The 18,180-nt window shown below is 39.3% G+C and overlaps 1 protein-coding gene across 3 annotated transcripts in view; it reads right to left on the reverse strand.

Moving 5' to 3' along the window:
- TRIM55 (tripartite motif containing 55) overlaps positions 1–18,180 on the reverse strand; it is a 63,914-nt gene that overhangs the window by 23,676 nt on the left and 22,058 nt on the right. For 2 of the 3 annotated variants that reach the window (XM_006880431.1, XM_006880430.1), the window contains exons 5-8: positions 3,497–3,730; positions 3,110–3,132; positions 2,902–3,026; positions 1,437–1,675 (exon numbers count right to left, since the gene is read on the reverse strand). The exons of the other annotated variant lie outside the window; for it this stretch is intronic. In XM_006880431.1, coding sequence (XP_006880493.1) covers positions 1,437–1,675; positions 2,902–3,026; positions 3,110–3,132; positions 3,497–3,730 — 621 coding nt within the window. The remainder of the gene's footprint in view (positions 1–1,436; positions 1,676–2,901; positions 3,027–3,109; positions 3,133–3,496; positions 3,731–18,180) is intronic. 3 annotated transcript variants of the gene reach the window in all.

Below are 18,180 nucleotides of genomic sequence, written 5' to 3' on the forward strand. Positions count from 1 at the left end.
CTGGCTCTATTTCAACTCTCCCCACCCTCCTGAGTGCTAAGGGGAGGGATGCCTATGGCAGCGTCCTTTGTCTTGAAATCTGAAGGTGCCCCCTCTCTTTTTCGGAGTTTATGCTCCACTAAATGATATCCTGGGAGCTCCGGTGGCCTAGTCTGTCAGGGATTATGCTGATCCAAAAATGATTCCATGGAAGAAAAAATGGTCAGTCTCTTCCCATGTGATGTGTAGCCTCAAAAACCCAGTGGAGGGTCAGCTATCAGTTCATTACAATTCAATGGCAATGGATAAGGACAAGCCACCCAGGTCAGGTATAAACAGAAGCCTAAAATTAAAATTCCTTATAAAATATTGGATGTGACCTAACAGTCAAACTATTGACCAGAAAGACTTTTATTGCATTATATGTGGAGCACTCATTTTTAAAGCCCAAAATTTATTTTAATTATCAAGTCCAAGCCTCATTTGGCTGTCATACTACTTTCAGTTTCAGTGCAATTATGTGCCTGATAATTTCAAGATTCTCAGGACCATGAATGGCCCTGAGAAGGGTCATGTTAGCCTGGTTTCCTGCAGAGACAGAGATGGACTATATGCCATCTCTGAATCCCCTCTGAGCTTTGTTACTATAGTTCATTTCAATTCACCCTGAAGGTATGGATAAAATGAAGGCCCCTCTTTGATGAGTAGTATTGCCTGAACACCATCTCGACTGGAATCCTGAATCCTGTCTGCTGAAGGCGTCAAGGAGTCAGAAAAAGCCTGAGCACAGGACAGTGACACCTCAAAAATACTACCTCAGCCAGCCAGGTAAAGTACTTGTGATAAAGCAATTTCCTAAACAATCTCTCAATATGAAATGTCATCAAATGGCAAATCCATAGGAAACCAGGGAGTATTTGTTTGCCCTTAGAAAGCAATATAAAAGCTGTATTTCATGAGCAGCAACAAGGAGGTAAATTAGTATGATTTTAGTAGACACTTCTTTTATTACCTACAGAAAAATTAAAATTCTGAAAACATAATCGTCTTTATTGTTCCTTCTATATTATTTCTCCTCCTATATCGTGTTTAAATTCAATAATGAAGACGGAATAGGCTCAAGCCTTCATCGACAAATTAATATTTTACACAGATACACACGCGCACAATTTTTAGACAGAGGTACCCTCAGATTAGAAGGTGTTTTTAATGGGGAAATCTTGTTCAAGAAAGTCTTTGCCAGCCAGCTACATCAACAATGATTTGTCAAATCTCCCAAAGATCTTTCTTCCTCAGACATCCTGACTGACCAGGAATATTTTGCCTTCCATATTCAAATACCTGGGCATACAGTTATCTTTTCCTTATATTATTCCTTATGAACAAATTGTTCAGGCTGTTCTGCAAAGAAGCTACCTGACTGTCGGTTCTTCAGGGAAGACTTAATGAAGAGTTACCTGTGTCACCAGGGCCTCAGCAGCAGGAGATGGCAGGACAGGAAGTGGCTCTGAAGGTGGAACAGGAAGGGCCCCGGAGGCCACCGGGAGCTCCAAGGCCAGTGGAGAGGACTGAGAGGCTTTCTCAGGATTTTCCTCATCCCCTGATGACTCTGTTCGGATGTTTTCCACCTCTTCCACTTCTACTCCTTCTTCTTCTCCTCCCGCATCTCCTTCCCTTTCTTCTTCATCTTCCTCTTCTGGTAAGGTAATGAAATCTATTTTTTAATCATTATCCTTACCACCACAGTCATGGAGCAATTAACAATTAGTCCTGATGAGCCAAGTTAGAGACATCTTTTCTCACAATAGCCCAAGTAAGCTAACCTGGGGCCTGGTGGTTCCAGGTCTGTATAGACAGGACAAATGTGAAAGGGCATCCAGCCATTACACTCCTCCTTGTTTCTGTCCCCAGGATTAAAGTGCAGTCCTACCCACAGCCCCAGAGATTGCCAACATATTCATTATGGTCTGTTACTTGCCAAAGATTTGGAGGGCTGGGATTGTCACCTATTTGCCTCTGTTGAACTGAACTGAAATACAATTCTCTGCCCTCTCTCAGCAAACATGTACCATTCTCACTCATCTTGTTTTCATTTTTCACCTCCTTTGTTCAGTGAATACTAACTGCTGCCAAAATTAATGTCAGGAGTCTTCTGCTAACTCCATGAGCTTGACTGCAGACCATATTAAGGACATGCAGTAAGCATTTTATAAATAATCCTTTTTTATTATTTTCTTCTATGTATAAGTTGGTGGACACTGGGACAGTCTATGACACCACGCTGAGAGGTCATGTCATCTAGATGAACCTGAATGAATGAAGATGCTCAAAGGTTTTGTTAGTAGCAGAGCTATTTTTCTCTTTTCATAATTTTATCAAGATAAATTCTAGGAGTGGGAAATCTGGGGCAAAGCATAGAGCTGTGTTTGAAGCTCACAGTGTAGTGTAAGGCGCATAAAGCATACAGACTTAACTTTGTTTCTGGATTGTGACCTGTTATTATTCTTGATTTCTAAAGTTCAGTTAAGCAGATGGGCTACAATATCCAACTCTGATGTCATCTGTGCTTTATATTTATTTCATCCTTCATTTTTCACCTGATGATATTTCATTTTAGTGGCTAACATCTTGTGTATGGCTAAGGTTGAGATGTCAACATTACCATCAATTTATTGTTGTATTACTCAGTTTTCAATGCCCTAAATGGCTTGATAATAGACTCTGATATGCAAAGCTGACTAAATCCTGTCAACAAGTAATATGGTTCTGTAATGAGACAGAGCTTCACTTTCAATTATAATCCTTGTAAAGATGTCGACATTCATTCTGTAGGTGAATCTGAGGCCCCTTCTCTCCCACTGAACCCTGCTGCTGCTTTCACACACCTGCAGTTTTGGCCAAATGGTCAAAAGAATAACAAACCTCTGTAAAAATCAATTTCTCGTATTATTTTTTCTTCTCTATTGAGGTTGACGGTGAAGTGGCTCATATTTTCATACCCATGTTCTAATTTCTCCATCTGAAATGCCTTCGATGCCTCAGAAATTCTGCAAAAAGACAAGTTGCTACTTGCTGTCACAGAGCCTTGGATGAAAGTATGCATTTCCCCACAAAATAAAAACCTACTTACTTTTGTAACAGGGTTTTGGCATTCTGCGAAAGCAAACAAAAGACAGGGCTGCTTAAATTCTTTATGTCAAAAATGATAGTGAGACTTCTTTGCTTTACTGATCTCAAAATCTCATAGGTTAATTTCTAATTGTCATAAATAATTGCTTTATAGAAGAATTCTCTTATGCTTAAGCAAAGTTAAAGAAATGTTTGTTACATTATTTAATCAATTAAATATATGAACAAAGGGTGGATTTACAATTATGCTGGTAAGACAGGTCGAAATGAGATGGACCCTGACTAGTAAAAGTGCCTCATAAGATATTTTCACATCAAGATATGATAACAATGAAGTCTTCAGTACCTACCTTCTTAGTTTGTTTTCTCTGGTGTCAAAAAAGCTTACCTGCAGAAACACTGCCATTTCTGGCTCATCCATGAACTGGATTCCTGACTCAACCAACTTTGATACATTCTCCAAATGGTCAGAATACTTTTTGATCAAAGCTCGAACATGTTCTAGTTTTTCCTCTTGTGTCCGGGTGATGGCTCGTGTCATTTCATTCTTCCTCTCCTCCAGGATGCCATACAAGTAATCAAACTTCTCACAAAGTTCTTGCTTCTGATTTCTACAGCATTCCTGCAATTTGAATTAGTGGATGTTAGAAAGTTTTAAAGAGTATGCACTTGAAAGGAAAGATATTTTCTAATGTAGGACCTTCAAGGAACAGCTGAAAGTTAGACAATGCAGAAGGATGATAGAATAAGCAATGTCTTTGAGTCATCCTATTGGAGAAGAGGACTGAGTATCCCCTGGACTTCCAAAGAAACACACAAATCTGTCTTGGAGAAAATACAACCAGAGAAGTCCTGGGAGCAAGCAAGGTCGGTGAAGCTCCATCTCGTATTTGCGCACATCATCAGGAGGGGTCAATCCTTAGGAAAAGGCATCATGCTTGGAAAATTGGAGGGTCAGGGTAAGAAAGGAAGATCCTCAACTTGATGTATTAACAAAGTGACTATAACAATGAACTCAAGTCTATCAGAGCTGATGAGGATGTTATAGGAAAGGGCAGGGTTCCGATTCATTGAGCATAGAGTTATTATTGGTCATAGTCAACTTGATGACTCAAAGTAATAACAACAATCCATAGACTATTACCCTGCTAAGTAAAGGCAGCACCAATTCGGAATCCACAAGCAGCTCTGTGGGAGGACGATGGGCAGTCTCTTGTGCAAGCACCAGCTTCCAAACACCTGCTGCAGGGTCAGCTCTGAGCCAGTTCTGAGTCAACAGCAATGAATTTGAAGACACTTTCTTTTCTTTTCTTTAAGAGGACCTCTTGGGTAGAGATACCACTGCCTTGATTATTTTAGAAACTATTTTGAAAATCTAAAAATAAATAAACTGGCTAAATGAATTAGTGATTTTTCAATCTTTTTTCTTTATAAATGGAAAAGTTTAATAAGAACAGGGTGTATTTTATTTTGTTGTTTTACACTGGAATACATATGTGTGAAAGGAAAAACCATGTTATTTTATCATGTTTGGCAGAGTGGAGGGGCGGCGAAGGAGAGGAAGACCTTTGATGAGATGGACCGATTCTGTGACCGGAGCGGTGGGAATAAGTGCATTTGAGATGGTTAGGTTGGCACAGGATAGAACAGTATTTAGAGCTCTTGTACATACGGTAGCTATGAGTTGCAAGCGACTCGATGGCACATAACAACAACAACTTACACCACTGTTGTTCTTAGTACAATCTTTTTCTGTAGATTTTATGTTTTCCCAATGGCCTTTACATGTAGGATTTCTCTTTCAAATCAACTTAATTATGTTTTCTTTTCCTCTTTTCTGACTCTCCATTAACCAAAAATAAAATTCCGACTTCATACTTGTATTTCAAGACACCCTACACACACAGTATGGGAAAGCTCTGGCCCAGCTTTCTTTCTTTGCAAATATCACACTGGAGAAAGATGGGCAATCACCTCTGATGATCTGCCACTCAATGAAGGGTCAGCTATGAGGAGCTTCTGTCTTGACAGTAATGAAGGAGTGCATGTACTGGAAATAGACTCTAAAGAAGATCAATGTCAGTCAGACCAAGGGCAGCTTTGGACTGGAGAATAGACCACCAGCTGCTTATGTGCAAATTCAAACTGAAGCTCAGTAAAAGGAAAACAAGTATTGAGAACCAATATATGACTTTGAGTCAATGAACAGGACAAGGGGATTTAAGGTCAGGAAATGTGTGTGTCAAAGTTGTTTCCTTTTGTCAAACTGATTAAATCTGTATGATGAACAAATAATCAGAGAAGTTGGACTATATAAAGAACAATGTGTGTCAGCAAGAATGCCCATTAATAACTTGTGATATGCAGATGATACAATTTTACTTGCTGAAAGTGAAGAGGACTTCAAACAGCGGTGAAGATAAAAGACTGTCTTTCAGTATGGATTACATCTTTCCATCAAGGAAAACAAAAATCCTCACAACTGGATCAAGAAGTAATGTCCTGATGAATGGAGGAAACATTGAAGTTGTCAAGAATTTCCTTTCACTTGAATCCACAATCAATACCCTCGAAAGCAGCAGTAAAAAAATTAAGTGATGCATTGCATTGAACAAATGTGCTGCAAAAGCCCTCTTTAAAGTGTTAAAGAATCAAGATGTCACTTTGAGGATTAAGATGTACCTGACTCAGCCAAATCAAAGTGTTTCCAGTCACTCTGTAGCCATGCAAATGCTGGACAACAAATAAGGAAGACAGAAGAAGAATTGGAACTTTGGTGAAGAATATTGAAGATGCCATGGACTTCCAGAGAACAAACAACCATGTCTTGGAAGAAGTTCTTCCAGAATGATCCTTAGATGTAAGGTTGATGAGTCTTCATCTCACATACGTTGGACATGTTAGTAAAAGGAAAAAGTGTCTTGAGAAGGATACCATGCTTGGTAAAATACAGAGTTAGAGAAAAGAAGAAGACTCTCACTGAGAGTTATAGTAACAGTGGCTTCAATAATGGCCTCAAACGTGAAAGAATTATGAGGATGGTAGAGGACTGGGCAGGGCTTGGTTCTGTTGTACACAGGGAAGCTATGAGCTGGAGTCTACTCAATAGTACCTAACAAAATAAAACTGATGTCTTGACAGCATCTTAAAGTCTAAGTATTTTATCTCTATTTTGTTTTTAAATAAAGTATACTATATTTCATGATTTAACTTTGTAAGATCGAAGAGCCTTCATAGATGTGTTAAAATTACCAAAAACTTTTATATTTTCATACAACTGAGACAAAACTGGGAACAAATATTTGGTAATACCATCTCAGACATGAGTCTTATAACAAAAGTTGACAGAATACTCCTGGGCCTCCACAAGAAAAAGACTGATAATTACAAAATGGGCAAAAGACATGGAAAGAATTTTCACAGAGGAAGATATTCGAATGGCAAACAGACACATGAAGAAATGCTCCAAATCACTAGCAATAAGAGAGATGCAAATCAAAACCACAATAAAGCAATATATCTTAAAGAGGAATATTTTGAGGGAGAAAAGAGCAACAATAAATCATCTGATAGTAAAAGATTAGCTATCCTGTCTTGGAGAAAGTGCAGCCAGAGTGTTCCTTGTAGGTAAGGATGGTAAAGCTTCAACCTATATACTTCAGGCATGTTGTTAGGAGAGGGTATTCCTTGGAGAGGGGCATTGTGCTTGGGAAGGTGGAGGGAGGGTGAAGGAGAGGAAGACCTTCAACCAGATGGACTGACACAGTGACTGCGGTAATGGGCTCTAGTGTGTCAGAAATTATGACGATGGCGCACGATAGGACAGGGTTCTGATATGTTGTTCATGAATAGCTATGAGTCTCACTTGACTCAACTGCACCTACTCACAATGAACATCCTGCAAGAATGTCTTTATGTCAACATTTTCAATTGTTAATTTTTTTATTGGCTCACTTTTCTCTCAGGAACATATTACTCCTTGAAATTATTTTGCTATTCATTTGCTTTATTGCCTGGCTCCTCTGCTGAAACAAGAACTTCCTAGAAGTAGTATCTTTTCTGTTTATTTCACCACTGTTTCCAAATCTTGTGTGGACAAAATGCACACACAAGAAATAGAGCATGAATGATTGATGAATGAATGAAATATGACTTGAATCTAGAAATATTCATCCTTTCACATGAACTTTTCTATTTTATTCTTACTCAGAGAAAGAAGTACTTACACGGATACTCTACATCATCCCTTAAATCTAAAACATCCAAAAAAATCAAGAAAACCTAAACCTCCTTCATGGAGCACCCGAAAAAAGACACTGTTGCAGAATGAGGCTGACATCAGGGTGAGGGTAAGACTGAGAAAAACTGGATAAATGATGTATACTACATTGAAGCCGATGAGGGAGAGAACAGTTTAGAAGTAACATATTTTGGGGCATTATGATTATCACAGGGGTTCGGAATGAGGGTTGCAGAGTGGAGTATACTCGGGATGGGGGTGGGGGGGTATGGGGGGATTGTGTACCAATGAAGGAGATTTTCTTTTGCTTTTCAAGGAGAAGAGCGAACTGGGGGTGGGTGGGGAGAAAAGTGCAACAATGAATGGAAATCCAAAATCTTTGTAAATGTTCAGTGAAATTAATTTTTTTTTTTAAAAAAAGACAATAAAAATCCAGACAGTTCAACAACAAACTTAGTGAAGCCATTTAACTTCAGGAATTGACATTTGTACAGAACAGCATCAGATCAGACGACTGTGCAGGGACTGCTGGGAGTCCTTGGGTGGCACAAATGGCTGACGTGTTCAGCTGTTAACTGAGTATCTAGAGGCTTGATTTCAACCAGAGGCAAAGCAAAGACCTAGTGATCTACTGTCAAAAGCCCTGTCACTGAAAATCCTTTGGGACACAGTTCCACCCATGAGCCAGAACTGATACGACAGCAACTAGTCAATTAAAGTTCTTTCTATGCCATCGTTACTGGAGTGAGATGGTACCTCATTGTGATTTTGATTTGCATCTCTCTTATTGCTAGTGATTTGGAGCTTTTCTTCAAGTGTCTGTTTTCCATTCGAGTATCTTCCTTTGTGAAAATTCTTTACATGTCTTTTGCCCATTTTGTAATTGGCTTATCAGTCTTTCTTTTTGTAGAGGCCCAGGAGTATTTTGAAACTTTTGTTATAGGACTCTTGTTTGAGATGGTATTAGCAAATATTTGTTCCCAGTCTGTAGGTTTTCTTTTCACCCCATTGGGGGAAATTTTTTTATGTGCACAGGGATTTAATCTTTAGTAGGTCCCATGTATCAATTTTATCCTCTTTAGATTGTGCATTTCTGATTGCATTTGGCAGTATTTTTATACCTTGGACTAGAGCTTCCAAGCTTGATCCCGGGTTGTCTCTTGGGAAAGTTTAACAGAGCAGCAAGTAATAGATGTTGGAGGGGATGTGGTGAGAAAGGAACTCTTATACATTGTTGGTAGGATTGTAAGATGGTGCAACTATTCTGGAAGGCAGTTTGGCACTTCTTCAAAAAGCTGAATATAGAAATTCCATATGACCCACCTATTCCACTACTTGGAATATACCCTGAGAATATGAGAACTGAGACACAAACTGAGATTTGTACACCAATGTTCATATCAGCATTATTCACCATTGCAAGAACATGGAAACAGCCCAAATGTCCATAGACAAATGAATGGATTGAGAAATTATGGTACATTTACGCAATGGAATACTATGCAGCACACAGGAGTAATAACTTTGTAAATTGTTACCTAACTTGGAAGGGACTGGAGAGCATTATACTGAGTGAACTAACTCAGTCCCATAAGGATAAATATTGTATAAAACCGTTATTATAGAATGAGTATAAGAATTCAGGAGGGGTGGGAGAGGCTGAAAACACAGGGATGTGGTTGTGTAGGGGGGGAGATTAATCATTGGGTTGCACAATTTGATAGGTGGGAGGATGAGGGAAATTGAAAGAATTTGAATTTTTTTCAAGTTTTGTAAATAAACTAGTAAAAAAAAAGTTATTCCTATTCTGCAGTTCCAAGCCCGCTGGCTTCAGGTAAATGGGGAGATATCTCAGAATGTTTGGGCTTTGTGCAATGTTCAGGCTTCTTTCACTAGTATATACATTGCATGTCCTTCCCAGGAAATGCCAGTCTCAGTTTGGAAGTGTGGTACGTATGGCAAAAACAAGAAAAACTCAAAACGGTTGTGGTCATTGCTCTTACCATATAAGGTACATGATTCTAGGACCAAAATAGAGTTGCAGATAAGCACTGAGCCCACCACTTGTCACGGAACAACTGTGGCTCCACACACCCATTCATATCTCCACTACATTCCTCTGATGTTATTAAAGACACACTTATTGGGAGCTGAAAGTCTAAGTCTAAAAGTATCCCCTCCACTTCCTTTGACATACAGGAGCTCAACATTCCCTTTATTACCTCAATCAGGTTTTCTTTTCCCATATATTAAAAACAAAACAATGCAAACAAAGAAAACCACAAACTTGACAGGAAGTTTTATAATACTAAAGAAAGTACTATATCAAACAAGGAATTTCCTATTGAGAGTGGCAGGTCCAAATCTTTCTTATATGTAAAGTCCCAGTTTAGGGTACTCCGAATCCCCAAGATGAGAAGCTAGGTGTTTAGCAGGTGTCAGTTAACTCCTGTGGACATGAGAAAGGAAGACAGATTTAAAAGCATGCTTCTAGACAGACACAGACCTCAGGGGCACCAGCTGGAATTCAGTAGCTCCCTGCCCACAGCTAAGAGCAAAATCCTTTGGACAGCATGTAGTGAACATCTCCAAAGGCCATGGTCTCCCAGGCCCATGTGTTTTTCCTCCCCAATCACACTGAGCTGTTCCTCATTTTATATTAGAAGGGAAATTATAACTCGTGTTAGATTTCTAATGCTTATACTTGGAGTTCTTGGCATTAGGGTTTATTTATTTTTAAATCTCCTTGAACAAACCTTTGAGAGGCTGAGGCCTAGGCGGCTTAGTCCTAACTTCAAGCACAGTTCAGTGAAAACCACGGAAGCTTCACATACTGAGCAGCTGTATCATGTGTTCCTTTCTGCTGTGGAGAGTCAGCACATTTCTCAGAAGAGGTTTAGCAACTGAATTGGAAAATGCAAGAGACACACTCAAGTTCAGAGTTAACAGATGGAAGATAGAACAAATGAACAACAGGATAAAGTAGCTGAATTTATAAAATAAAAATCAAATATTGATATTAAGGTTGGGAGGCATAACAAAAGAAATGGGCATAGGAGGAACAAACATATCACCATGGACTGATTTATTATGTTAAGACTGTTAACTGTTTTTCACATCAAACTTTGTTGCAATTATGTGTGTGATGCAATATATGCTGTAAGAATATACTTAAGAAATGACAAAGGTGAGAGAGAACATTGAGGAGAAAGGAAAAGATCTCATCACAGGAAAGCATCTATGATAGCACAAAGCAGAAAAGTTAGAATTAAAAAAAACAAAAAAGATATTAAAAAAAAGCAGAAAAATGAGCAAGATAGATTTTGTCTTTCATAAAAAGCGTAAGCATAAATCACCCTATATAACCTTTGTGGTAGTGTTATTGTTACTGGCTGGAAATTTAAAAAAAAAAGAGAGGAAAAATATTCCATAGACTAATCAAACAAAAAAAAAAAGAAAGAAAGGAAGGAAAGATGATCATACAGATTGGAAATAAAATTTATTTCAATGAAACTTTCCAAAGCTTCATCCCACATACTTTGGGCATGTTGTTTGCACAGGCTATTCCTTGGAGAGGGATATCATGCCTGGAAAGGTGGAGGGTTGACGAAGGAGAAGAAGACCCTCAACCAGGTGGATTGACACAGTGACTACAGCAATGGGCTTGAGGGTGTCGGAGATTGTGAGGTTGGGACTAGAGAGGACAGAGTTCAGATCTGTTATTCTTAGGGTCACCTGGAATCATACTCGACTCAATGACACCTAACAACGACTACAACAAAAATGCTCCAAAATAGATGAAACAAATACTGCTAAAAAAGGAGAAAAAGACAACTTCAACTTAGCAGGAAGACGTTTGAACACAATGCTATAAATAACAGATATTGCTGTTGTTATGTGATGTTGAGTCACTTTCAACTCAAAGCAACCCTATGTACAATAGCTGTGAACCCTGCTCTATCCTGTGCCAACCCCATTGTCTCTGACACACCTACCCCTGTTACCCCTGTCACTGAATCAATCAAAACCTGATGGATGTATATACCACACTCAACCCAGCTTCATAATGATGTGCACTCTTCCCCAAGTGTACATGGATCATTTTCCAGAGTTGGTCATATGCAGGGACATAGAATAGGTTTAAACACATTTTTTAAAAAGACTAAAGTCATACAAAGTAACTTCTCTGACCATAATAGTATCAGGCTAGATGTCAACAAAAGGGAAAAAAGATACAGTATGCTACTAAAATCCTATATGGTCATATAAAAAAATACTAAAATTATATATATATCTCAATCTTTGGGACATGGAGAAGCAGGACACACAGGGGACTTCAAAGTGATAAACGCCTATACTAAGGAAAAGAGAAATATCCAAAATCATTAATTTTAAGAAAACAACTTGAAAAAATGAGAAAAGAAGGGAAGAAATCAAAAGCTTTGAAAAATAGGAAATAAATAAAACAGGAAAACAATGAAAAATGCAAAAATATCAGAATTTAGGTTTTTAAAAGGTCAACAAAATACACAAACCATTGACTAGATTGAAAAGAAAAACAACACAAGCTACTAATCCACAAACTCGCTGATACAAATAAACAAAATAAGAAATAAAATTAATGGTATTATGGCTAATCTAATAGAGATAAAGAAGATTTATTATTATGAAAAATTACACTCCAACATTGCCCTAGTTACTGTATCAATCCATCTCATCTGGAGTCTTCCTCTCCTGCACTATCCCTCCACCCTTCTGGGCATGATGTCCTTCTCCAAGGATTGTCCCACTTGGCCAAGTGCCCAAAGTATGTGAGACAGTGACTCAAAATCCTAGCCTCCAAGGAGAAACTTGGTTTCACCCTCTCCAAGACAGATCAACTTGGTAGTCCATGGTATATTCAAGACTCTTCTCCTGCACAACAACTCAAAGGCATCAATTCTTCTTCTGTCATCTTCAGTTATTGTCCAGCTCTCTGATGCATAGAAAGTAATAGTGAAGACCATGGCTTGAATCATGAGCATGTTAGTCTGCAATCCCAAAGGCACGTGGTTCAAATCTATCAGCTGCTCTGCAGGAGAAGGATGGAGAATGTCCTCCTGTACAATTAACTGCCCCTGAAAACCAGCTGGAGGGTCAGCTATGGGTTAGTTCTGATTCAACAGTACACAATGACAACAAACTATAAGATAAACTGAAACTATGCAAAACCATTTCACTGAATAACAGATTATGGCTGACATTAAGAAGAATGAGAATCCCAGAACACTTACTTGTGTTTATGTGAAACCTACACAGACACCAAGAAGCAGCTGTCAAACACACAAAGGGAAAACGACATGATCTAAAATCAGGAAAGGTGCACCTCAGGGTTATATCTTTACATCTATTCAATCTATATGCTGAGAAAATCATTCAAGAAGCTGGATAATATGAAGAAGAATGCAACATCAGGATTAGAGGAAGATTCACCAGCAATCTGCATCATGCAGATAGCATAACCTTGCTTAGAGTAAATGAAGAAAACTTCAGCAAGACTATGTTGAAGTAAGAGAGCTGAATAGAAGATTCCAAAAGGAAGCTTTGAAGACAAAACAAAGTATTATAACAAAATGTGCAAAGATCTGGAGTTAGGAAACTCAAAAGGAAGAATGTGGCCAGAATTTCTCAAGCTGAAAGAACTGAAAAACAAATTCAAGTTTTAAGTTGCTATATATAGGCAAAACTGAGAACACTGCAGGAAGCGTCAAAATAAGATGGAAGGACTAGAGTCCCTGTACCAAAAAGAACTGGTTGATGCTGAAACAATTCAGGAAGTAGCATATGATCAATAACCAATGGTATTGAAGGAAGATGTTCAAGCTGCCCTGAAGGAATTGAAAAAAAAAAGTGGTCCTAGGAATTGATGAAATATCAACTGACATATTTTGACAACGACAAAAATAACTGCACCCTGGGCATGCTCATTAGTTTATGCCAACAAACTTGGAAGACAGCTATCTCATCAACTGACCAGAAGATATCTATATCTATTCTCACTCCCCTCTCCAAAAAAAGGTTATTCAACAGAATGTGCAGAACATTGAATAATATCATTACTATTACATGCAAGTAAAATCTCACAAAAAGATTATTTTTAAATGGCTAGAACAATATATAGGCAAGGAACTACTTGAAATTCAAACTGGATTTAGAAAAGGTCATGGTGGAAGGGATATAATTCCTAGTGTCAGAGGATCTTGCCTGAAAGAATAGAATTCCAGGAAAAGGATTATTTGTGTTTTATTAACTATGAAACAGCACAGGAGAGGAAGACCCTTGATGATGTGGATTGATTCAGTGACTAGCGTAATGGGGATAGATGTGTCAGAGACAATAAGATTGGCACAGGGGAGAGCAGGGTTTAGGGCTATTGTGTATGGGGTCAACATGAGTCTCAGGTGACTCGACAACACATAACAACAACAACATTGAAAAAAAAAATGAGAATCTCAGAACACTTAATTGTACTCATGTAAAATATATACGTAGACCAAGAGTCAGCCTTGTCAAGAAGGACAAGGGACTGGGAACAGTGCATGGTTTTAAATCAGGAAAGATGTGTCAGAATCACACCCTTTCTTTATATTTATTCAGTTAGTTGTTAGGCAAATAATTTGAGAAGCTGAACTATATGAAGAAGAGTGTAGCATAAGGATCAGAGGAAGATTCCTCAAGTACTTGCATTATACAGAAGACTCGACTTTGCTTGCAGAAAGTGAAGAGGAGTTGAGATATTTGAGTCAGAACATCAAAGAATATAGCATTCAATAAAGATTACATCTCAACATTGTTGTTGTTGTTATGTGCCGTCGAGTTGCCTGAGACTCATAGCGACCCTATGTACAACAGCCCTAAACTCTGCGCTATCCTGTGCCAATCCCACCATCTCTGACACACCTGCCCTCATTATTACCCCAGTCACTGAATCAATCCATCTCATCGAGGGTCTTCCTCTCCTGAGCTGCACCTCCACCATCCCAAGCATGATGCCATTCTCCAAGGACTGGTCCCTCCTTGCACTATGTCCAGAATATGTCAGATGAAGCTTCAGAATCCTTGTCTCCAAGGGGCAGCCTGGCTTCACCCTCTCCAGGACAAACCCGTTTGTTTTTCTAGCAGTCCATGGTATATTCAATACTCTTCTCCAATACCACAGCTCAGAGGCATCAATTCTCCTTCTATTATCCCTAGTCATTGCCCAGCTCTCCAATGCATAGCAAGTGATTGCAAAGACCATGGCTTGTATCAGGTGCACCTTAGTCTCCAGACTGACATCTTTGCACTTCAGCACTTTAGAGAGGTCTCTAACCACAGACTTTCCCATCGCAATAATATTTTAATTTCCTAGCTGCTGGTGCCAAGAGTGTTGGCTGTGGATCCAAGCAAACCAAAACTTGAACAATCTCAATCTCTTCACCATCCATTATGACGCTGCCAATCGGCCCAGTGGTGAGAATTTTTGTTTTCTTGATATTGAGTCTCAATCCATACTGAAGACTGCAGTCCCTGACCTTCCACAGCAAGTGCTTCAGGTCCTCTTCAGTTTCAGCAAGCAAGGTTGTGTCATCTGCATAACACAGATTGTTGATGATTTTCCCTCCAATCCTGATGCCACATTTCTCCTCATAGAGCCCAGCCTCCCAGATAACCTGTTCTGCATAAAGATTGAAAAGGTGTGGAGACAGGATACAGCCCTGGCATATCTCAACATTAAGAAAGCAAAAAATTCTCACCACTGGACCAATGAGCAACATCATGATAAGTGAGGAGCAACATCATGATAAGAGAGAGAAAGATTGAAGTTGTCAAATATTTCATTTTACTTGGAGCCATAGTCAGCATTCACGGTAATAGCAGTCAAGAAACCAAAAGACATATTGCATTGGGGAAAATATGCTGTCAAGTTATCTCTACAAAGAATGAATAATGTTAAAGACTAAGATAAATATGACCCAAATCAGAGTATTTCCAATTGCTTTCTATGCACCTGAGAGTTGGACAATTAATAATAATGATGGAAGAATCAATAATGCCTTTGAATGGTGATGTTGAGAAGAGTGTTGTATATCCCATCACAAAACAAGACAGCATCAGCAGGGTAAAACTAATCTGTGGGGATAATCCAACCCCATTTCACGTTCGTTATTAGTAGGAGAACAATCCGATGCTTAGTGAATTCTACTGACACAAGGAGCCAACATTGAAGGATTAAAAAAATGACGCTGCTATGAACAGTGGGCCGCCACAAGCCAATTATCTGTGTGCTAACTTTCCTGACACCTCCTAATATCCCCCCAAATCAGAAGGATTGTGAGGTTCTGCTTTCATGGTCTATAATCACATTGAAAATCAAGATCAAGCAAGCTTTTAGCATTCTGTTTCATGGGGCCTGGGAGGTTCTGACCTATCTCATGGACTTAAAAAAACCCAAACTCCCAAACCACAAAACACCAAGCAAATCCGTCTTAGAAGAAGTGCACTCAGGGTGTTCCTAAAGGGTAAAGATGGTGAAACTTGGTCTCACATACTTTGGGCAGGGACCATTCCTTGGGAGGGAGAGGTGGGGAAGACATTATACCAGAGTATTCCTTAGAGGCAAGGACAGGGAAACTTCGTCTCACATATTTTGGGCATGTTATCAGAAGGGATCAATTGCTAGAAAAAGACATGATGCTTGGAAAAGTGGAGGTTAAATCAAAGAGAGGATGACCTTCAATGAGATGGATTGACAAAATAATGCTTACACACAACAGACATGCTAAGGAAGACATAGAATTGGGCAGAGTTTTGTTCTGTTGTGCCTAGGTTTGCTGTGAGTTGGAACCCAAGTGATGGCATTTAACAACAACAAAAACAAATGAACAAATATTCCTTATTGATTTAATTACAGTATCAAATAAATGGAAGCAACTGAGGTGTCCATGAGGAATAAATAAATAATCAAATTATGGTACATGCAACTTATTATGCAACCATAAAGAACCATGAAAGTCTTTGAAACATTATAAGGATAACGTATTCCTCTGTAAGAAGACAAGGATAGGCTTCTCCTGCTATCCAAAAGTAGGACATTTCTATGAAGCTTTTCATAAGCCAAAATGGCATTTATGCAAAGAAATAATGACTTTTGATTTGTAGGGAAATATCTGTAACATTCTCACACAAAGAGGTGAAATATCACACTTTTTAGATGTTGCTGTCTTTTCATGATTATAAATATCTTTCAAGGTTCACTTAATGGTAAACTTATATCAACTGTATGCATTCATGTTAAAGGCTAGCAATGAGTCCACAGAGTGGTTTACCCTAAACTCAGCAACACTCCATGGTTTATCCTGGACCAGGTGCCTCCACAGGCCAACTCTGCAAGATAGTGTATGATTACAGACAAAATTATAAATGTGCCAGGAACAGGCACTACCAAAGAACTGGATTCAGGACCCCAAGTAGGAGACACAAAGAAATGAGGAAAGGGCAGTGCCCACCCCAGGGGCTACTCCATTTCCTGTCCCTAAGGGGCTCTTCACCAATCAGGAAAAAGAATTCTTTAATAACACTCCCCACCCCCTGGCCAGGAGCCACCACAGCTTCTCAGAAATGTTTCCTGACAGGTGGTGAGGAAATCCAGAAAGGGACACAAATCCAGACAGAAGAGTTGACATAGGAGCCCTGAGCCCCTGACTCCTTCACTCCTTCTGCCAGGTAGGAGGATGTGTGGAGCCAAGGCCCAGCTTTGCTCCACTGTGGTTTGTCTTGAAGGCTGGAGGATATCCTCACTAGGCTGGCCAATAGTTTAGCATCAGTGTTTTGCCCTCTGTCTGCCACTTCTTGACATCACCTTAGTCACGATATAAACACTACTGTCATCTGTAGGAAGCTCTAGTTGCTTAGTGGTAAGGAATTGCTCTGCCAACCCAAAGGTTCATGGTTTGAATCTCCTCTCATGCAATTTACTGACTCTGGAAACCTGCTGAAGGGTCAGTTATAGATTGATTCTGACTTGATCGTATACAACTACAATTATGGCCATTTGTGGCAACGTTTCTGTCCTCAAAGGGCTCTTCAATCAGAAGATGTGTTGAACACCAACCATAAAATCATGGACTATCTGTGCATACCACTATGTCTTCAGGTAAGTCACCTAAATGGTTTTAACAAAATGCTGCCTATCTGAGCCATATCTGTCTATCCATTTATTTCTTTATTTTACTGGTTAATAAAAATGTTATGATCACTTAAAAAGTGTGAAAAACAAAACTTTTTAAGAATACATTGAAAATCACTTGCAGTCTCACTGGTCTCTATTCTTGAATTTTTGGTATTTATTCCTTCCATGGTTCAAAATTGGGAAGGGTGTACGCCAGGGATGTGTCCTATCTCCATACCTTTTCAACCTGTATACAGAGCAGATTATCCGAGAGGCTGGGCTCTATGAGGAGAAGCGTGGCGTTAGGATTGGTGGACGATCTATACAATAGGCATTATGCAGATGACACAACTTTGCTTGCTGAAACTGAGGAGGACCTCATGCACTTACTGCAGAGGGTCAAGGACTGCAGCCTTCAGTATGGACTGAGGCTCAATGTCAAGAAGACAAAAATTCTCACCACCGGACCAATCGGTAGCATCAGGATGGATGGCAAAGAGATTGAGATTGTTCACAGCTTCAGTTTGCTCGGCTCCACGGTCAACACTCTTGGCACCAGTATCCAGGAAATAAAAAAACGTATTGTGATGGGAAAGTCTGTGGTTAGGGACCTCTCTAAAGTACTCAAGAGCAATGGTGTCTC

Source organism: Elephantulus edwardii, unplaced genomic scaffold (genome assembly GCF_000299155.1).
Source record: "Elephantulus edwardii isolate Elephantulus edwardi_28Jun2011 unplaced genomic scaffold, EleEdw1.0 scaffold00008, whole genome shotgun sequence".
Taxonomy (NCBI): Eukaryota; Metazoa; Chordata; class Mammalia; order Macroscelidea; family Macroscelididae; genus Elephantulus; species Elephantulus edwardii.